The following is a 16945-nucleotide window of genomic DNA, read 5'->3' on the forward strand; positions in this document are numbered from 1 at the left end:
AGAGTCCGCCAAATATGTTTCTTGTACTTTGATACATGGAGAGGAAGTGTTACCCTTTGGGATGTTCCCCAACTCTGGTGGTCAGATGGTACTTTGCATAAACTGGGTCTCATAATAAACCAAAACCCGTGCTGTTATTCTCGGCTGCCCACGTGGCAGCGCTCCCAGGTTCAACGACGATGTGCCCCTTTCTCCCCAGCCCTGGCAAACTGCGTGACTGCGGATCCCCCGGGGAGCTCATCTCGCCCTCCCTCACTTCCTAAAAAAAAGGGGAAATTTCAAACAAGCTTTGCCAAGATAGTTATTTCTTTTTCAAGAAGAGAGAGAGCCCAGTCCGGGCGCTGTTATTTGTCCTTAACAAAGCGCATCAGAGTTTATCCTAATTTTACCCAACGGAAAAGGTATTTTGATTGTACCAAAACAGAATCTGGCCAACTGCTACTTTCAGCTGTTCTCTGTTCTTGTTCAGTCTAAAGAGACAATTCTCTGATTTCGTTGGTGTGTTTCACAAGTATGACGCCAGCCTTGTCCTCATGAAGGTGTGAGGGGTAAGGCTTAAACAAGGTGTACAAGGCAAGTTTTTTTTCCCCACATGTGGTGGTGGGTGCCTGGAACTCGCTGCCTGGGGAAGCAGATTCGATGGTGACATTTAAGAGGCATCTTGATAAATATACAAATAGGATGGGAAGAGAGGGATTCAGTCCCCGGAAGGGTAGGGGGTTTTAGTTCAGTCGGGCAGCATGATCAGTGCAGGCTTGGAGGGCAGAATGGCCTGCTCCTGTGCTGTAATTCTCTTTGTTCTCTGTTTTAATTAGCAGTGTGCCGGCTACACTATTGCATCGGGATTAACTATTTGATCGGATACATTTACAGGTAAAATCATCGGAATCAACAAAAACACAACATACAAAAAATTATATTCATCACAAAGAAAAGTATAAACTTTCCAATCAGCGCTCCTGTCATCGGATAGTCAGCAAATTAGATGAGGTGGTTACTCGAACAGCACCAGGATTGAGGAACCAGTTATGTTGAATTCTGGCCTCAGGTCACTGTCTGGGCGGAGTTTGCACATTCTCCCCATATCTACGTGGGTGTCCTCCAGGTTTCCACCCACTGTCCAAAAGTGTGCAGCTTAGGTGGATTGGACATGCTAAATTGACCCTTGGTCTTTCAAAATGTGTGGATGAGGAGGATTAGTGGGGTAAATAGGTGGGGTTACAGGGATAAGGCCGAGGTAAAATGTTCTGTCGGAGAGTCAATGCAGGGTCGATGGGCCAAATGGCCTTGCAGGGACTTTTTGACTCTATGACACGTAGACATTGGAGAAACTGGGATTGTTCTCAGAACAGAGCAGGTTAACAGGAGGTTTAACGCGCAGCTTTGATTAGATAACAAGTAACTTATTTCCACCCGCTGGAGAGTTGAGAAGAAGGGACCCGTGGGAAGATGTATGGGACACTGGCAGCGGTACTCAGGAAAGAGGACGTTGTTCGCTCGGGATGTGGTGCAGTTAGACAGGGCTGGGAGTAATGGCCTGGAGGAGTTGCAGAACTCACACAGTGGGGGATGTGGTTGGGTAAAGGCAAGACAAGAGAAGCCAAGACAAGAGGGGTAGGAAAGAATAGTGAGATTAATGGTAGTTTAGTTTATTTATTAGTGTCACAGGTACAAACATTTAAGAGGCATCTATTATTATTATTTTTATTACTGGTACAAGTAGGCTTACATTAACCCTGCAATGAAGTTACTGTGAAAATCCCCTGATCGTCACACTCCGTTGCCTGTTCGGATACACTGAGTTAGAATTTAGCATGGCCAATGCACCTAACCAGCACATCTTTTGGACTGTGGGAGGAAACCAGAGCACCTGGAGGAAACCCATGTAGACACGTGGAGAATATGCAGACTCAGTGACCCAAGCTGGGAATCGAACCCGGGTCATTGGCGCTGAGGCAGCAGTGCTGTGATTATAATGCATCAACAACCAAAGCCCATGCTGGAAATAGTACTCAAAAATTAAGGGCTCTTTATTGGAATGTGTTGAACACTCAACAATATAGATGAACCAGTGGCTCAAATAGAGACAAATGGTCTTCATCTGATTAGCTTTATAAGGTTCACATAGTGGGAAGGTGACCAAGTTTGGAAAATAAATATTCCAGGATGCATAACATTTCGAAAAGACAGAGTGGAAAAGGGGGTGTATAGCCCTGATAATAAAAGATGACACAAGGACATTAGTGAGAAAGGATCTTGGCTCAGAGCTCAGGGCAGGATGTACCGTGTAACCCACACCAAGTGTTTCACTGTGTCAGGAAATGGCCTGGTATTAACCAGCAATGGGGTCAGCTGGTCCCACCATGGTCAATGGGGTTTCCTGTTGAATTCATCCCTCACCACTGGAAAGCCCACAGCAGGGGTGCAACATCGGCAGGACTGGAAGATCCCACCTACGGAAAGTTCCAGGCCAGGAAGTAGAACCTGGATAGTGATGATCAGGAATAACAAGTAGGAGTAATTTATAGACCCTCTAACAATAGGTAAAATGGAGATCAGAGCATTAGACGAGAAATTATTGGAGCATGTCACAAAGGCAATTAAATCGTTATGAGAGACTTTAATCTTCGACTGGATGAAACAGATTGTAAAAGGTGGCCTCGACAATGCATTTGTAGAACAATTTCTTGACACTTTTCTGGAGCAATAGGTTGTGGAATCAACTAGGAATAAAGTTATCCTAGATTTAGCACCTGCAATGGGGCAGGGTTACTTAGTAATCTTATAATAAAAAATCCACTGAAAAATAATGTCCATAATACAACTGAATTCCATATCAAAGTCTGAAAGTGATATATTCCAATCACAAACAAGAATTTTAAACTTAACCCGAACCAATTACGTAGCTACGAGCAAAGTCACAGAGGGTTTACAGCGTGGAAACAGGCCATTCGGCCCAACTTGTCCACGCCGACTGGTATGATTGGGCAAATAGGCTAAAAGGTATGTTAGTAAATAAACATTGGGAAACATATAAAGAAATGTCTCAAAATATTCAACAAAAATACATTCTATTGAAAAACAAAATCTCTGGCTTACTAAAAGGAGGTTAAGGATACGGTTGTATTAGATTTTTTTTCAGAAGAAGGGCTGGAAAAGAATAGTAGCTCTAGAACCCAGCAAAGAACCACTAAAAAGGGGAAAAAAGTAGAAGAGTAAACTGGCCGGAAATATAAAAACATAAAAACAGATTGTAAAAGCTTTACAAGTACATAAAAAGGTAAGAGAGTAGCTAAAGCAAACATTGATTCCTTAGAAGCAGCAGCATAAATGATCACGGGGGATGAGGAAATGGCAAAGGCACTGGACAAGTATTGTGGCCAGAATTTTCCAGCCATTCACACCATTCAGTCGCTGCAAGCCGGGATGGAGAATTTGGCGCTCTGCCCAATCTCCATTCACTGCAGCGGGACCAGAGAACCCCACCAGTGTAAATGGACAGAAAACTCCGGCTTTAGTGTCAGTCTTCACACTGGAAGGAAATTAAGTTAATTAATATCAACAGTAGAAGCTATTACAGAAACTCACAGACTAAAATTCCAGCAAATCTCTAGGTCTTGGAGGCCTACATCCTAGGATTCTAACAGAGACAGCTGCAGAGATACAGGAAGCACTAAATATGATTTTCTAAAATTCCCTGTATCCTCATAACAATTCCAATCCTGGGACATACCACAATTCCTGGCAACATCATAAACCTCTCCCTTTATTCTGGGAAAGTCCCAGCAAATTGATAGTTAGCAAATGTAACATCATTAACCAAGAAAGGAAGTAGAGAGAAAATACGGAACTACAGACTAGTTAGCCTGACATCAGTCATTGGGAAATGCTCAAATCTATTATTCAGCATGTCTTAGCAACGCACTTAGAAAAATATAGCATGATCAATCAGAATCAAGATGGTTTTACAAAGGAAAATTGTGTTTGACAGATTTATTGGAGATTTTGAGGATGTGGCTGGTAGGGTAGATAAAAGAAAATCAGTAGACATAGTATATCTGGAATACCAAAACACATTCAACAAGGTGTCACACTAAAGATTAATGAGTATGATAAAGAGTCATGGAATTAAGGGCAATTTTTCAGCATATAGTCTTGGTTGACAGACAAGAAGTCTAATTTTTTTTATTATTAGTGTCACAAGTAGGCTTACATTAACACAACAATGAAGCTACTATGAAAATCCCCCTTTTGCCACACTCCAGCACCTGTTCAGGTACACTGAGAGAGAATTTAGCACAGCCAGTGCACCTAACCAGCACGTCTTTCAAACTGCAAAGCACCCAGAGGAAACCCCCGCAGACATGGGGCGAATGTGCAGACTCCTCACAGGCAGCGACCCAAGCAGGCAATCAAACCCAGTTCCCTGGTGCCGTGAGGCAGCCTTGCTAATCTCTATGCCATCATGTAAAGCAAAGAGTAGGGATAAGTGGGTCATTTTCAGGTTGGCAGCCTATGACAGATGCAGATCCCAGCAAGATTCAATGCTGGAGCCTCAGCTACTTACAATCTATGTTAATGACTTAGGTCTGAAGACAGAGAGTAATGTATCTATGTTTATTGTGATACAAAGATAGGTGGGACTGCAATCTGTGTGGAGGACCCAAAGAGGCTGCAAAGAGATATAGATGGGTTAGTGAGTGGAGTCTGAAGTAGCAGATGGAGAATAATGCGGGGGTATGAAAGGTTATTCACTTTGCTCGTAAGGATATAAAGGCACAATACTTCTAAATACTGAGAACAGAAACACTTGGGTGTACTAGTACAAGGAACACAGAAAGTTAGCATGTAGGCACATGCAAATGGCACATTTCCCTTTACTTACAAGGGGATTAGAGGATAAGAATAAGCAAATCTTGCTACTATTTTATTGGGCATTGGTGAAACCACACCTGGAATACTGTGTGCAATTTTGGTCTTCGCAGTTAAGGAAGGATTTACTTGCACTGGAGACGTTACAGCAAAGGTTCACTAGATTGGTCCCTGGAATGAGAGGATTGTTGAATGATGCAATGATGTGTAAATTCTGTACAGTTCAAAAGAGCATAAGGTGATCTTACTGAACGGTAAAAAATTCTTTAGGGCCTCAAATGGTACAGGATTTTCCACTGGCTGTCAAATCCGGAACATGGGAATAACCTCAGGATCATTTAGGGCTGAGATGGGGAGAAATTTCTTCATTCAAAGTTTTGTCAATCTTTGGAATTCTCCACGCTGAGGGTTGTCGATGCTCCAGCGTTGAATATATTTAACACTGGCTGGACAGACTTTGGTCTCTCAGAGAATGAAGGGATACGAGGAGCAAGCGGGAAAATAGGGTAGAAGACCAACATCAGCCAGAATAGTACAAAAAGGCAGAACAATTTCGATGGGCCGAATGCTTCCTCTGCTCCTATTCCAGATGTTTTCCAGAGAACGCAGATTTTAAAATAATTAACTGAAGAAAGAGAGAGAGAGAAAGAGGAAAGGGGGAAACATTTATATATCTGAAACTAACAGGTGGTGGAAACAGATTCAGTAATAACTTTCAAAAGACGGTTAGATAAAGTGAAAAGCAGGCAGAGAGAGGCTTGGGGTGGCACAGTGGTTAGCATTGATGCTTCACAGCGCCAGGGACACGGGTTTGATTCCCAGCTTGGGTCACTGTCTGTGTGGAGTTTGCACATTCTCCCCGAGTCTGCGTGGGTTTCATCCGGGTGCTCCGGTTTCCTCCCTCAGTCCGCAAGACATACTGGTTACATGCACTGGACATGCTAAATTCTCCCTCAGTGTACCCAAATAGGCAACTAGGGGAATTTCACACTAACTTCATTGCCGTGTTAATGTAAGCCGACTTGTGACACTAATAAATGAACTGTAAACTAATCAGCTCTTTCACAGAGCCAATACAAGTGCGATGGCCTGAACAGCCTGTTCCTATGGTTAGCCTTTTCTATGTATGCTTAATAAGGAAGCAGGATCTTCTGAAATGAACTGAACTTCTCCATTCTGTAGCTGGAAGCCACATGGTGACATGTCTGGCCTCGCGAGTCTGCAAACTATTGGCAACAGTGAATCACCAACATCATATCAAGGAGAATCCCTGTATGTAACCAAAATGACACTTCCCCCCCCATTCCAATGCTGCAAGTGGTGTGTTTACACACTCAAGGACTCAAAAGATTAAATCATATGACAGTGTTTTAAAGCGGAGTTCGGAAACCATGATATAAACAGTTTAGAAACCTGGGGACAGAGACATAGTTCCTGTATAGATTTTGCTCAGACCCTATCAATGGACCTCACTGAGGTTAATCCTAGTTGCTACATTACTGTTTCGCAATCCACGTACATCAACATATCCAGCCAGCTGAATAGGATGAGACACTAAACCCGGGCTGGAGTTACTATTTCACAGTTGATGGAATAGATTGCTATTTAAAAATGAGCAGAGAAGCTGCCATCCATCAGTATCCTGACCAAGATTCACCCTCAACCCCAGCAAGCAGATTGACTGATAACTCTATAGAATGTGACAACACTGAAGTGACCATTCAGCCCACTATCTCTATACTGGTTCTTTGTAAAATCTCCCCAATGAGTCCTATTCCCCCTGTTCCTTCCCCATAGCCCTGTAAACACGCTTTCGCAACTTGCTCTGCCCTTTGTGTATACACACCCCACACCTTTCCATTCCTGCACCTCATACTATTTAAGCCGTAATGATTACAGCAGACAAACTGTGAACTCAAGCAGGATAAAAGGTATTGAGGTGTCCAATCAGCCATGATTGTATTGAATGGCGGAGCAGGTTAGATGGGCTGAATGACCTCCTCCTGTTTCTACGCTGCTAACTCACTGTTACGCAGGAAAACCCAGTGGGTCAGTGGCTGTGAAACGGGTGTCCAGAGGATGTGACGGACGTTAAAAACACAAGTTTGTTGTTTCTTTCATACGTGGGCCAAAGGTTCTCTCCAGGATGTACACGATTTAAACCGTTCACCAGCTGGTTTCTGCGAAATGCTTTTACCTTTTTCCCCTCACCGTACACCAATGGGAACTTCAGATCATCTGCCTCTATCGTCTTGTATGCCCTGTAGGGAGGAGGAGGGAGGTTAGTGGTTAAAATTAGAGATTCTGCTTTAACCAAGCGTCTGAATTTTTCCAACGATCAAAGACTCAGACTTTGGAATTTTACTGGCAGGCCCATCCTGGAATCAGGGTGGGCGCGACTCGCAGAACGGAATTCTCCACTGGCCTCGGGTGGGGTTTTACAAGCTTCACCCCCCCCAGAGAGAGAGGTCAGAAAATACCGGCCAGAGAATCTTAAAGCGCAGAACAAAGACCATTTGGCTCATCATTCCTGCGCCAGCTCTTTGAAAGATCAATGAGATAGATAGGTTCTTGATTAATAAGGGGATCAGGGGTTATGGGGAAAAGGCAGGAAAATAGGGATGAGAAAAATGTCAGCCATGATTGAGTGGTGGAGCAGACTCGATGGACCGAGTGGCCTCATTCCGCTCCTATGTCTTATGGTCTTATAGCCTCCACTCCCCACCCACTCATTGCCACCACCACCACTCTCCACCCAGCTCCTCCTTCCTCCTATGCCCCACAGCCCTGCAAATATCTTTCTTTTTCCCGTATTTATCCAATACCCTTTTGAAAGTTATTATCAAATCTGCTTTCGCACTTGTTTTGGACACTGCATTCCAGAACAAAACAACTCACTGCGGGAAATAAATCTTTCCTCATCGCATCTGATTCTTTTGCCAATTACCTTGGTCGAGATGCTCCAGCCTCCCAGTACCATATTTCATAGAACGTAGAACACTACAGCACAAACAGGCCCTTCGGCCCACAAGTTGCGCTGATCATATCCCTACCTACCAGGCCTATCTATAACTCTCAATCCCATTAAATCCCATGTATGCATCCAGAAGTCTCTTAAAAGACCCCAACAGACCATACAGACATGGGGAGAATGTGCAAACTCCACACAGACAGTGACTCAAGCCGGGAATCGAACCCAGGTCCCTGGCGCTGTGAGGCAGCAGCGCTAATCAGTGTGCCACCGTGCCGTGCCGATGAGCAGGGTCTGAGCACATTCAGTGAAACACACTGTAGTAATGATGTGTTTAACCTAACGCTCACCGTGTTTCCTGTAGTTTTTTTTTCACCTGTCTCCCCACCGTCTGGGGGCCTCGCTGCCCCACAATCCATCCCTCCCCACGAAGCTACACAAAGGCATTTGCCAGTCCCCATTCCCCCCTCCCGACCCTCTCCCTCCCCGATCACTGGTCCCTGTTGGCCTCTCACCAGCCTGTCATGCTGTAATCCCGAAACAGCATTTTCCGTCCAATTTCCCGATGCTGGATTCGCCTGGGAAATTCCAAATGTGTGAACTCGTTTCCGAGGAGATGCGGTTGTAGATATCCCTAAATGACAACAACATGCATTTAAATAGCGCCTTTAACAAAGGAAAACATCCCGTCGTGCTGGATAGGAGCAGTGATCAAACACAATTTGACACTGAGCAACGCAAGGAGACATTAAAGGAAATGTCCAAAAGTTTAGTTGAACAGATAGGTTTTAAGGAGCATCTTAAAGAGGCAGAGATGTTTAAGGAGAGAATTCCAGAGCGTGGGGTCTCCGTAGTCTAAGGCATGTTTACCAATGGTGAAGTGATAAAAATCAGTTACATTCAAGAGGCCAGAATTGGAGCAGAGTTAAGATTATGGTGGCACAGTGGTTAGCCCTGCTGCCTCACAGGAGCCCGGGTTCGATTCCCAGCTTGGGTCACTGTCTGCGTGGAGTTTGCGCATTCTCCCCATGTCTGCATGGGTTTCCTCTGGGTGCTTCGGTTTCCTCCCACAATCCAAAAGACGTGCAGGTTAGGTGATTTGGCCATGCTAAATTGCCCCTTAGTGTCAGGGGGACCAGCTAGGGCAAATGCATGGGGTTATGGGGACAGGGCCAGGGTGGGATTGTGGTCAGAGCAGACTTGATGGGCCGAATGGCCTTCTTCTGCACTGCAGGATTCTATGATCTCGAAGGTTCGGGACACGGTTTGAGAAATGAGGTATGACAAGGTCCCGGAGGGATTTGAAAACAATATTGAGAATTGTAAAATGGAGGTGCCATTGGGCAGTGACTAATGCAGATCAGCAAACACTCTGCGGGTAAACTGGAGCTGATTCTGCAGCACACACACATTCCCAAACCACTGGCTCACCCACAGGTCTGGAACAGCTGGAGAGGTACACAGAATACGGGAAATACCCTGGTTGAAGTGAACTGGCTGATTGCGGTGAGCACGGCAGGAACTGGTCTTTGGGGATGGAATCATACAATGATTACAGTGCAGGAAAAGGCCATTCGGCCCATCAAGCCTGCACCAACCACAATCCCACCCAGGCCCTATCCCTATAACCCCACGTATTTACCCCACTAATCCCCCCAACCTACACATCTTGGGGCAATTTAGCCTGGCCAATCAACCTAACCCGCACATCTTTGGAGTGTGGGAAGAAACCGGAGCATCTGGAGGAAACCCACGCAGACACCGGGAATAACTCCTGATGTTGAACCCGTTTCCTCTTCAAACTGAATGAGAAACTTGTGTTTGCAAAGCACTTGCCACCACCAAAGGATCTCCCAAAGAACTTTACATCAATAAATATTTTTGAAGCGTAGTCGCTGTTGTAATGTAGGAAACCCAGCAGCCAATATGCGCACAGCAAGATCCCACAAACACCAGTGTGATAGATGACCAGACCATCCATTTTTTGTGATGTTGGTTGAGGAACAGATATTGGCCAGGCTAACGGCAGCAACTCCCCGCTGCCCTCCCTCAAAATAAGTGGTTAGATTGTCCCGGGTGCTCATAACTTGTCTGCCGAAGAAACAAAGTTTATAAAAGCATCGTTCTTCACAGAACGTAAAACGGAGAGGCAGAAAACGCTTCCTTACTAAATACTGCAGTCGCTGTCGTTCCGATTCTGGAGTGAACTCATTGGATAGTGGGATAATTTCACCGCCACGGATTAAAATGGCTCTGGAATTAAAAGGAGAAGCAACAATTAATGTAACAAATGTTAAAGTTGTACAAAACCGGCGTTAGAAAATCAAGGGGTTGTTCTTTTCCTGTGAAATACTGAATCTCTGGGACAGGCACTGACTCATGTGGTGGACATCAACTCACGGAATTCCTTTGAACAAGAACTGGATCATTGTCCGGGGGTCAGGCATCAACTCAGAGAAGGGACAGGAATAACGGGCGTTATCAGGTTCAAAACAATCTACTGGACTAACTTTGACCAATCAGGGTCGGGGAAATCAGGAAGAAATCTCCCAGATTGTCATCCACAAAATTAACTGGGATTTTTATCTGATATTTCCTTATTTGCCCGATCATAAGTGCTGGGTGAGACAATATGAGCAGATGGAATAGGATTAGAGGTAGGCCATTCAGCCCCTCAAGCCTGCTCCATTCAATATGATGGCTAATCTGTTTGTATTTCCCATCTACCCCCAATTCCCTTACCAAGCAAAATCTACCTACTACTGCCTTAAAAATATTCAGTGACCCCACCTCCATCACCTTCTGAGGTAGAAAGCTCCAAAGTCTCCAAGAGAGAAAAACTTCTCCTCTTCTCTGTCCTAAGAAGGGTGACCTTGAGCTCTGGACTCACCCCCCCAAGAAGAAACATTCTTTTCACATCCACCTTGTCAAGACCATTCAAGATCTTGTATATTTCAATCGAGTCAATCGACAGAGGTCGGAGAAACTTGGTTTGTCCTCACTGGAGCGATGGAGGTTGAGGGGAGGCCTGATAGAAGTCTACAAGATTATGAGAGGCATGGACAGAGTGGATAGTCAGAAGCTTTTTCTCAGGGTGGAAGAGCCAATCATTAGGGGGCATAGATTTAACGTGCGAGGGGCAAGGTTTAAAGGAGATGTACGAGGCAGACTTTTTACACAGAGAGTAGCGGGTGCCTGGGGATCTTTGCCAGGGGAAGTAGTGAAAGTGGATATGGTACTGACTTTTAAGGGGCGTCTTGACAAGTACACAAACAGGATAGGAATAGAGGAAATGGTCCCGGAAGGGTAGGGGGTTTTAGTTAAGTAGGGCAGCATGATCAGTGTAGGCTTGAAGGGCCCGAGTGCCTGTTCCTGTGCTGTAATTTTCTTTGTTCTTTGTTCATAAGACCACAAGACAGAGGAGCAGAATTAGGCCACTCGGCCCAGCGAGTCTGCCCCACCATTCAATCATGGTTGATTTTTTTCTCATCTCCATTCTCTTGCCTGTTCCCCATAACCCTCTTCCCCTTATTAATCAAGAACCTATCTATCTCTGTCTTAAAGACACTCAATGACCCGGCCTCCACAGCCTTCTGCGGCAAAGAGTTCCACAGATTCACCACTCTTCGGTTGAAAAAATTCCTCCTCATCTCAGTTTTAAAGGATCGCCCCTTTAGCTTGAGGTTGTGCCCTCTGGTTCTAGTTTTTCCCACCAACGGAAACATCCTCTCCACATCCTCTCTATCCAGGCCTCGTAATATCCTGTAAGTTTCATCTTTCTAAATTCCAATGAGTACAGACTCAGAGTTCTCAACCATTTCTCATACGACAAGCTCTCCATTCCAGGGATCATTCTTGTGAACCTCCTCTGGAATAACATGCACTGTGGATAAAGGGGAACCAGTAGAGGTACTGTACTTGGATTTCCAGACATCATTTGATAAGTGCCACCTCAAAGGCTATTGTAGAAAATAAAAACTTATTTGCTTTTTCCTTAAGTTTGATGGTTTCTCAAACTTCTTTAGTTAATCATAGATGGTGGGTCCTCCCCTTCTTTATTGTTGGAATAAACTTATTCTGATTATTCTGAAATATCCCCTTAAATACATGCCATGAACCTGATGTTGGGAGGGGGAATGAAGTGGGAGGATATAAGTGGATTTATTGTGACACAAAACTGCGCACATTATTCGAGATGGGGTCTCACCAATTCCCTGTACAACTGAAGCATAACATCCTTGCTTTTACGTTCAATTCCTCTGATAACAAAGGATAGCATTATTTCTTAATGATTAATTCTAACACCTTCCCCGTCATGGGCATCAAAGTCCCTCATGACAGACAGGTGCAGAAGGTGAAGTTGTATGGGGTCAGAGGTGGATACAAAAACTGGCTCAGTCACAGAGGGTAGCAGTGGAAGGGTGCGTTTCTGAATGGAGGGCTGTGACAAGGGATGTTCCTCAGGGATCAGTGCTGGGACCTTTGCTGTTTATAAATGATTTAGAGGGAAATCTAACTGGATTGATTAGTAAATTTGCGGACGACACAAAGGTTGGTGGATTCACAGATAGCGATGAGGACCATCAGAGGATACAGCAGGATATAGATCAGCTGGAGACTTGGGCGGATTGGCTGGATGGAGCAGAGAGGCTGTAACCAATCACCCATAATTGTAACTCACACATTTTACATTGTTCACCAAGATACTCAGCAATGTCTCCAGTGATGTTGGACATTTTTACAGAGATGCACATCTTAACCCCTCTGGTAAATATTTTAAAACACATCAGTTTATACAAAGGTTGCATTGGTTTCTCATGCAAATAAATACAGCAGCCATTAGTGCTGTTAGGTGACTCAAAACTAGAGCAAGATAATGGTAGCACAGTGGTTAGCACTGCTGCCTCTCAGCGCCACAGACCCAGGTTCAATTCCAGCCTTGGGTCATTGTCTGTGTGGAGTTTGCACATTCTCCCCGTATCTGTGTGGGTTTCCTCTGAGTGCTCTGGTTTCCTCTCACAGCCCAAAGATGTGCGGATTAGGTGGATTGGCCATGCTAAATTGTTCCTTAGTGACCCAAGATGTGTAAATCAGATGGATTAGCCAAGGGAAATGTGTAGGGTTACAGGGGATAGGGCCTGGGTAAGATACTCTGACAAAGAGTCAGTGCAGACTTGATGGGCCAAATGGCCTCTTCTGCACTGTTGGGATTCTGCAGTAAATGACCAGTTACGAGAACTGAGAAATTCAAGATTCTGGTATTTCCCGAATTCAGAAAGTCCAGACTACCTTACAGCCAGTAAAATGTTATCTCTGGGATTACAGGAAATTGGCAGCCAATTTTCACACAGCAAGCTCCCACAAACAGCAATGTCATGACAACCGGATAACCTGTTTTTAGTGACGTTGATCAAGGGATAAATATTACCAAGATACTGGGTATAATTCCTCTACTCTTCTTTGATTCTCATCATGAGGTCTCTTACATTCACCTCCATGAGCAGATGGGATCTTGGTTTGAAATCTTGGTAAGGGGATCAAAGGTTATGGAGGAAACGCGGGAGAAAGGGGCTGAGTAACTTATCAACTATGATTGAGTAGTGGAGCAGACTTGATGGGCCAAATGGCCTAATTCTGCTCCTATATCTTGTGATCTTACCTGAAAGATGACACATCGGACAGCACAGGACTTCCCTCATTACAGCACTGGCAGTGCCAGTCTGGATGTCGTGCCCAAGTTTCTGGAATGGGATTTGAACCCAGAACTCTCGGTCAGTGGCATTCATTCTGCTGCAGCTGGTACTTAGCAAGGTAGGACTGGGGTGGCAGGAATGGCAGGCAGCTTGAGGTCCGATAATACCTCCCCCATCTCTGCCCACTCCAATTGACCATGTGGCACTGACCCACCATGCAATCTGCCACCGGGGGGATTGGGGTTCATACCTGCTGTCACCCGCATTCGCCACGTAGTATTTCCCCAGTAGGTACACAACTGCCAGTGCACAGCAGCCTCCCAGGATTCCGTGCGTGCTCTGTTCTCTTTCAATCTGCTCATCCTGTAAAAACATCCAACATCAGATCACACACACACACCCCTGTGAACAGAGACCCTCATTACTAATCTAGCTCCTTCCCCTATAGCACGGTCTCTCCTGAAGGTGGTAGCTGCTTTCTCGGTATTACACGTTCCAGGGATAATACAGCATCTCACCAGCATCAGGGTGGCACAGGGGTTAGCGCTGCTGCCTCACAGCGCCAAGGACCGGGGTTCGATTCCCGGCTCGGGTCACTGTCTGTGTGGAGTTTGCACATTCTCCCCGTGTCTGTGTAAGTTTCCTCCGGGTGCTCCGGTTTCCTCCCACAATCCAAAGATGTGCGGGTTAGATTGATTGGCCGTGCTAAATCGTCTCTTAGTGTCAGTTAGGGGGTAACAGCAGGGGAAATTTGTGGAGATTACTGGTCTAGGACAGGGGGACAGGCATTGGGCAAGGTGCTCTTTTGGAGAATCAATGCAGACTCGATGGGTCGAATGGTCTCCTTCTGCTCTGTAGGGTTTCTATAGATTTTCACACAGTTTGCAATCAAATTCTGTTTGCATTTTAGCAGCGAGGCTGAGTCAGAATGTTGTGGTTTCAAATCCTGCCCAGGTCACAGGCTTGAGTCTCGTTTCTCTCTCTCTGCCGATGGCGCCCGAGCTGCTGATAATCAGAAACACGAGAGGCAGACAGAGCCTCGATTTAATGACTTATCTGAAAGATGGCACCGCTGACAATGTAGCTCACCCTCAGTACTGCTCATCATCAACCTCGACTTTCACAATCGAGTTTCTGCAGGGGGATTTTGGGGGAGGCGATGGCCTAGTGGTATTATCACTAGATTATTAATCCAGAAACTCAGCTAATGTTCTGGGGACCCAGGTTCGAATCCCACCATGACAGATGGTGGAATTTGAATTCAAAAAAAATTATCTGGAATTAAGAATCTACTGATGACCATGAAACCATTGTCGATTGTCAGAAAAACCCCTCTGGTTCAGTAATGTCCTTTAGGGAAAGAAATCTGCTGTTCTTACCCAGTCTGGTCTACATATGACTCCAGAGCCACAGCAATGTGACTGACTCTCAACTACCCTCTGAGGGCAACTATGGATGGGCAATAAATGCTGGCCAGTCAACAATGCCCACGTCCCAAGAATGGATAAAAACAAAACTTAACCCTACCACCCTCTATCTCAATGGCAAGACTGCAACTCAATGAATCCATGTGTCAATGAGGGCCTGTGAGAGACAGCATGACAAAAAGCAAAGCCCCAGTATCGGTTAAAGAAGGAACGAGGTTCCTGAGGAAAGCTTACCATCTGCCGAAAGGCATTCTCGATTGCGCCGATAACGAGATACTCGTGAGAGATTTCCTTCTCCAGCAGAAAGCGTGACTCACTGTCGGTCGGGGGTTCCCAGTCTCCCGGGTGTGGGGGGTTTTTCACACCGTCTCCTGTAGCCGCCCCGACACTGTTGCTGAGGCTGATGGGAGGTGGGACGTCGCTGGCTTGCAGGATGTCAACAATGTCTTGCAGCTGTTCGCAGATGTGAAGGTGAAGGAGCTTGGCAGCCATCACAGCTGCATCTGCCCCCGCGTGGCCATCAAACAGCGCCCAGTAATGGAACTGAAGTCCGTCACTCTCCTTGAAATACAAGATGTAAAAAGGACCAACTTATTGTACCCTGTGAATTACAAATTACACGGGATCTTCCTTGGTGTTTGGTTGTCAAGTAACATCAGAACAGGTACCACCGCTCTGACAAAGGGTCATCCAGACGCAAAACATTGGCTCTATTCTCTCCCCACAGATGCTGTTAAACCTGCTGAGATTTTCCAGCATTTTCCTAACATCAAAATGGCACTGGGGTGGCACAGTGGTTAGCACTGCTGCCTCACAGCCCCAGGGACCCAGGTTCAATTCCGGCCTCTGGTCTTTGTCTGTGTGGAGTTTGCACATTCCCCCCCCCGTGTCTGCGTGGGTTTCCTTCGGGTGCTCCGGTTCCTCCAACAGATGTGTGGGTTAGTGGATTGGCCATGCTAAATTGACCCTATGTGTCAGGGTGATTAGCAAGGTAAATATGTGAGGTTATGGGAATAGGGCCTGGGTGGGATTGTGGTTGGTGCAGACTCGATGGGCCCAATTGGCCTCCTTCTGCACTTTGGGCATTCTAAAAAACAGGTACCTAAACATTTAATACAGTGTGGTTTGTGGGATCTTGCTGTGTGTAAACTGCCTGCTCTGTTTCCTACATTACAACAATGGCTACACTTCAAAAGCATTTCATTGGCTGTAAGGGACTATGAGACATTCCTCACATCCATCGTTTTAACTACACGATGTGAAGAAATATTTGGAGAATGCACTTCGCAGGATTTCCCAAAGCGTTTTACCAGCATTTTTCACTGCTGTGATGCAGGAAATACTGCAGCCAATTTACTCAAAGTAAGATCCCGCAAACAGCAATGTGACAAGGAGCAGATTTTTTTTTCTCAGATTTGGCTGATTGGCCCAGACAGAACTGCCAATTCCCCTACTCATCTTAAAATATAGAGCCTCGGGGTCATTAGAACCATGGGAGGTCAGTTAGTGCCTCAGTTTAACATTGTCGGTCATATACGAACACGATAACACAGCTACGTAGGAGGTCACATGGCTGGAGCGTGTGATCCTAGGATCTCACACTGAGCACAAGTACTGGATGTAGTTGCTGAACTTAAATTATTAACTTGGCTCTCAATAATACAGGACACCATCATGGTGAAGGAGTTGATTCTTCGATTCTTTGAAGAGTCACCGTGACACGAAATGTTCACTCTATTCTCTCTCCACAGACACCATCAGACCTGCTGAGATTTTCCAGTGTTTGATTCTTACACCAGGCACATCGCCTCATCAAGGGTTCATTTAAAATACCCGCTGACTCTCTTCAGTCAGATTGTGCGGCATTTTGGTGGCTAGCGTTGCTCCCAGCTCCCACTCCTAACAACGACCACCAACTAGGGAGTAACTGTGGCATTAGTCTCAACTTCAGGTGTTGGTTAAAGGGATAGTCACAGTTTCGT

At 45.5% G+C, this 16945-nt stretch overlaps 1 protein-coding gene across 1 annotated transcript in view; it reads right to left on the reverse strand.

Moving 5' to 3' along the window:
- Positions 1-16945, reverse strand: part of LOC145356800 (protein phosphatase 1H-like) — a 43597-nt gene that overhangs the window by 3846 nt on the left and 22806 nt on the right. The window contains exons 3-7 of the mRNA XM_080209677.1: positions 15198-15524; positions 13787-13899; positions 10012-10096; positions 8359-8477; positions 7070-7133 (exon numbers count right to left, since the gene is read on the reverse strand). Of these exons, the coding sequence (XP_080065803.1) occupies positions 7070-7133; positions 8359-8477; positions 10012-10096; positions 13787-13899; positions 15198-15524 (708 nt within the window). The remainder of the gene's footprint in view (positions 1-7069; positions 7134-8358; positions 8478-10011; positions 10097-13786; positions 13900-15197; positions 15525-16945) is intronic.

Source organism: Carcharhinus amblyrhynchos, chromosome 22 (genome assembly GCF_965287045.1).
Source record: "Carcharhinus amblyrhynchos chromosome 22, sCarAmb.v2.hapA, whole genome shotgun sequence".
Classification (NCBI taxonomy): Eukaryota; Metazoa; Chordata; class Chondrichthyes; order Carcharhiniformes; family Carcharhinidae; genus Carcharhinus; species Carcharhinus amblyrhynchos.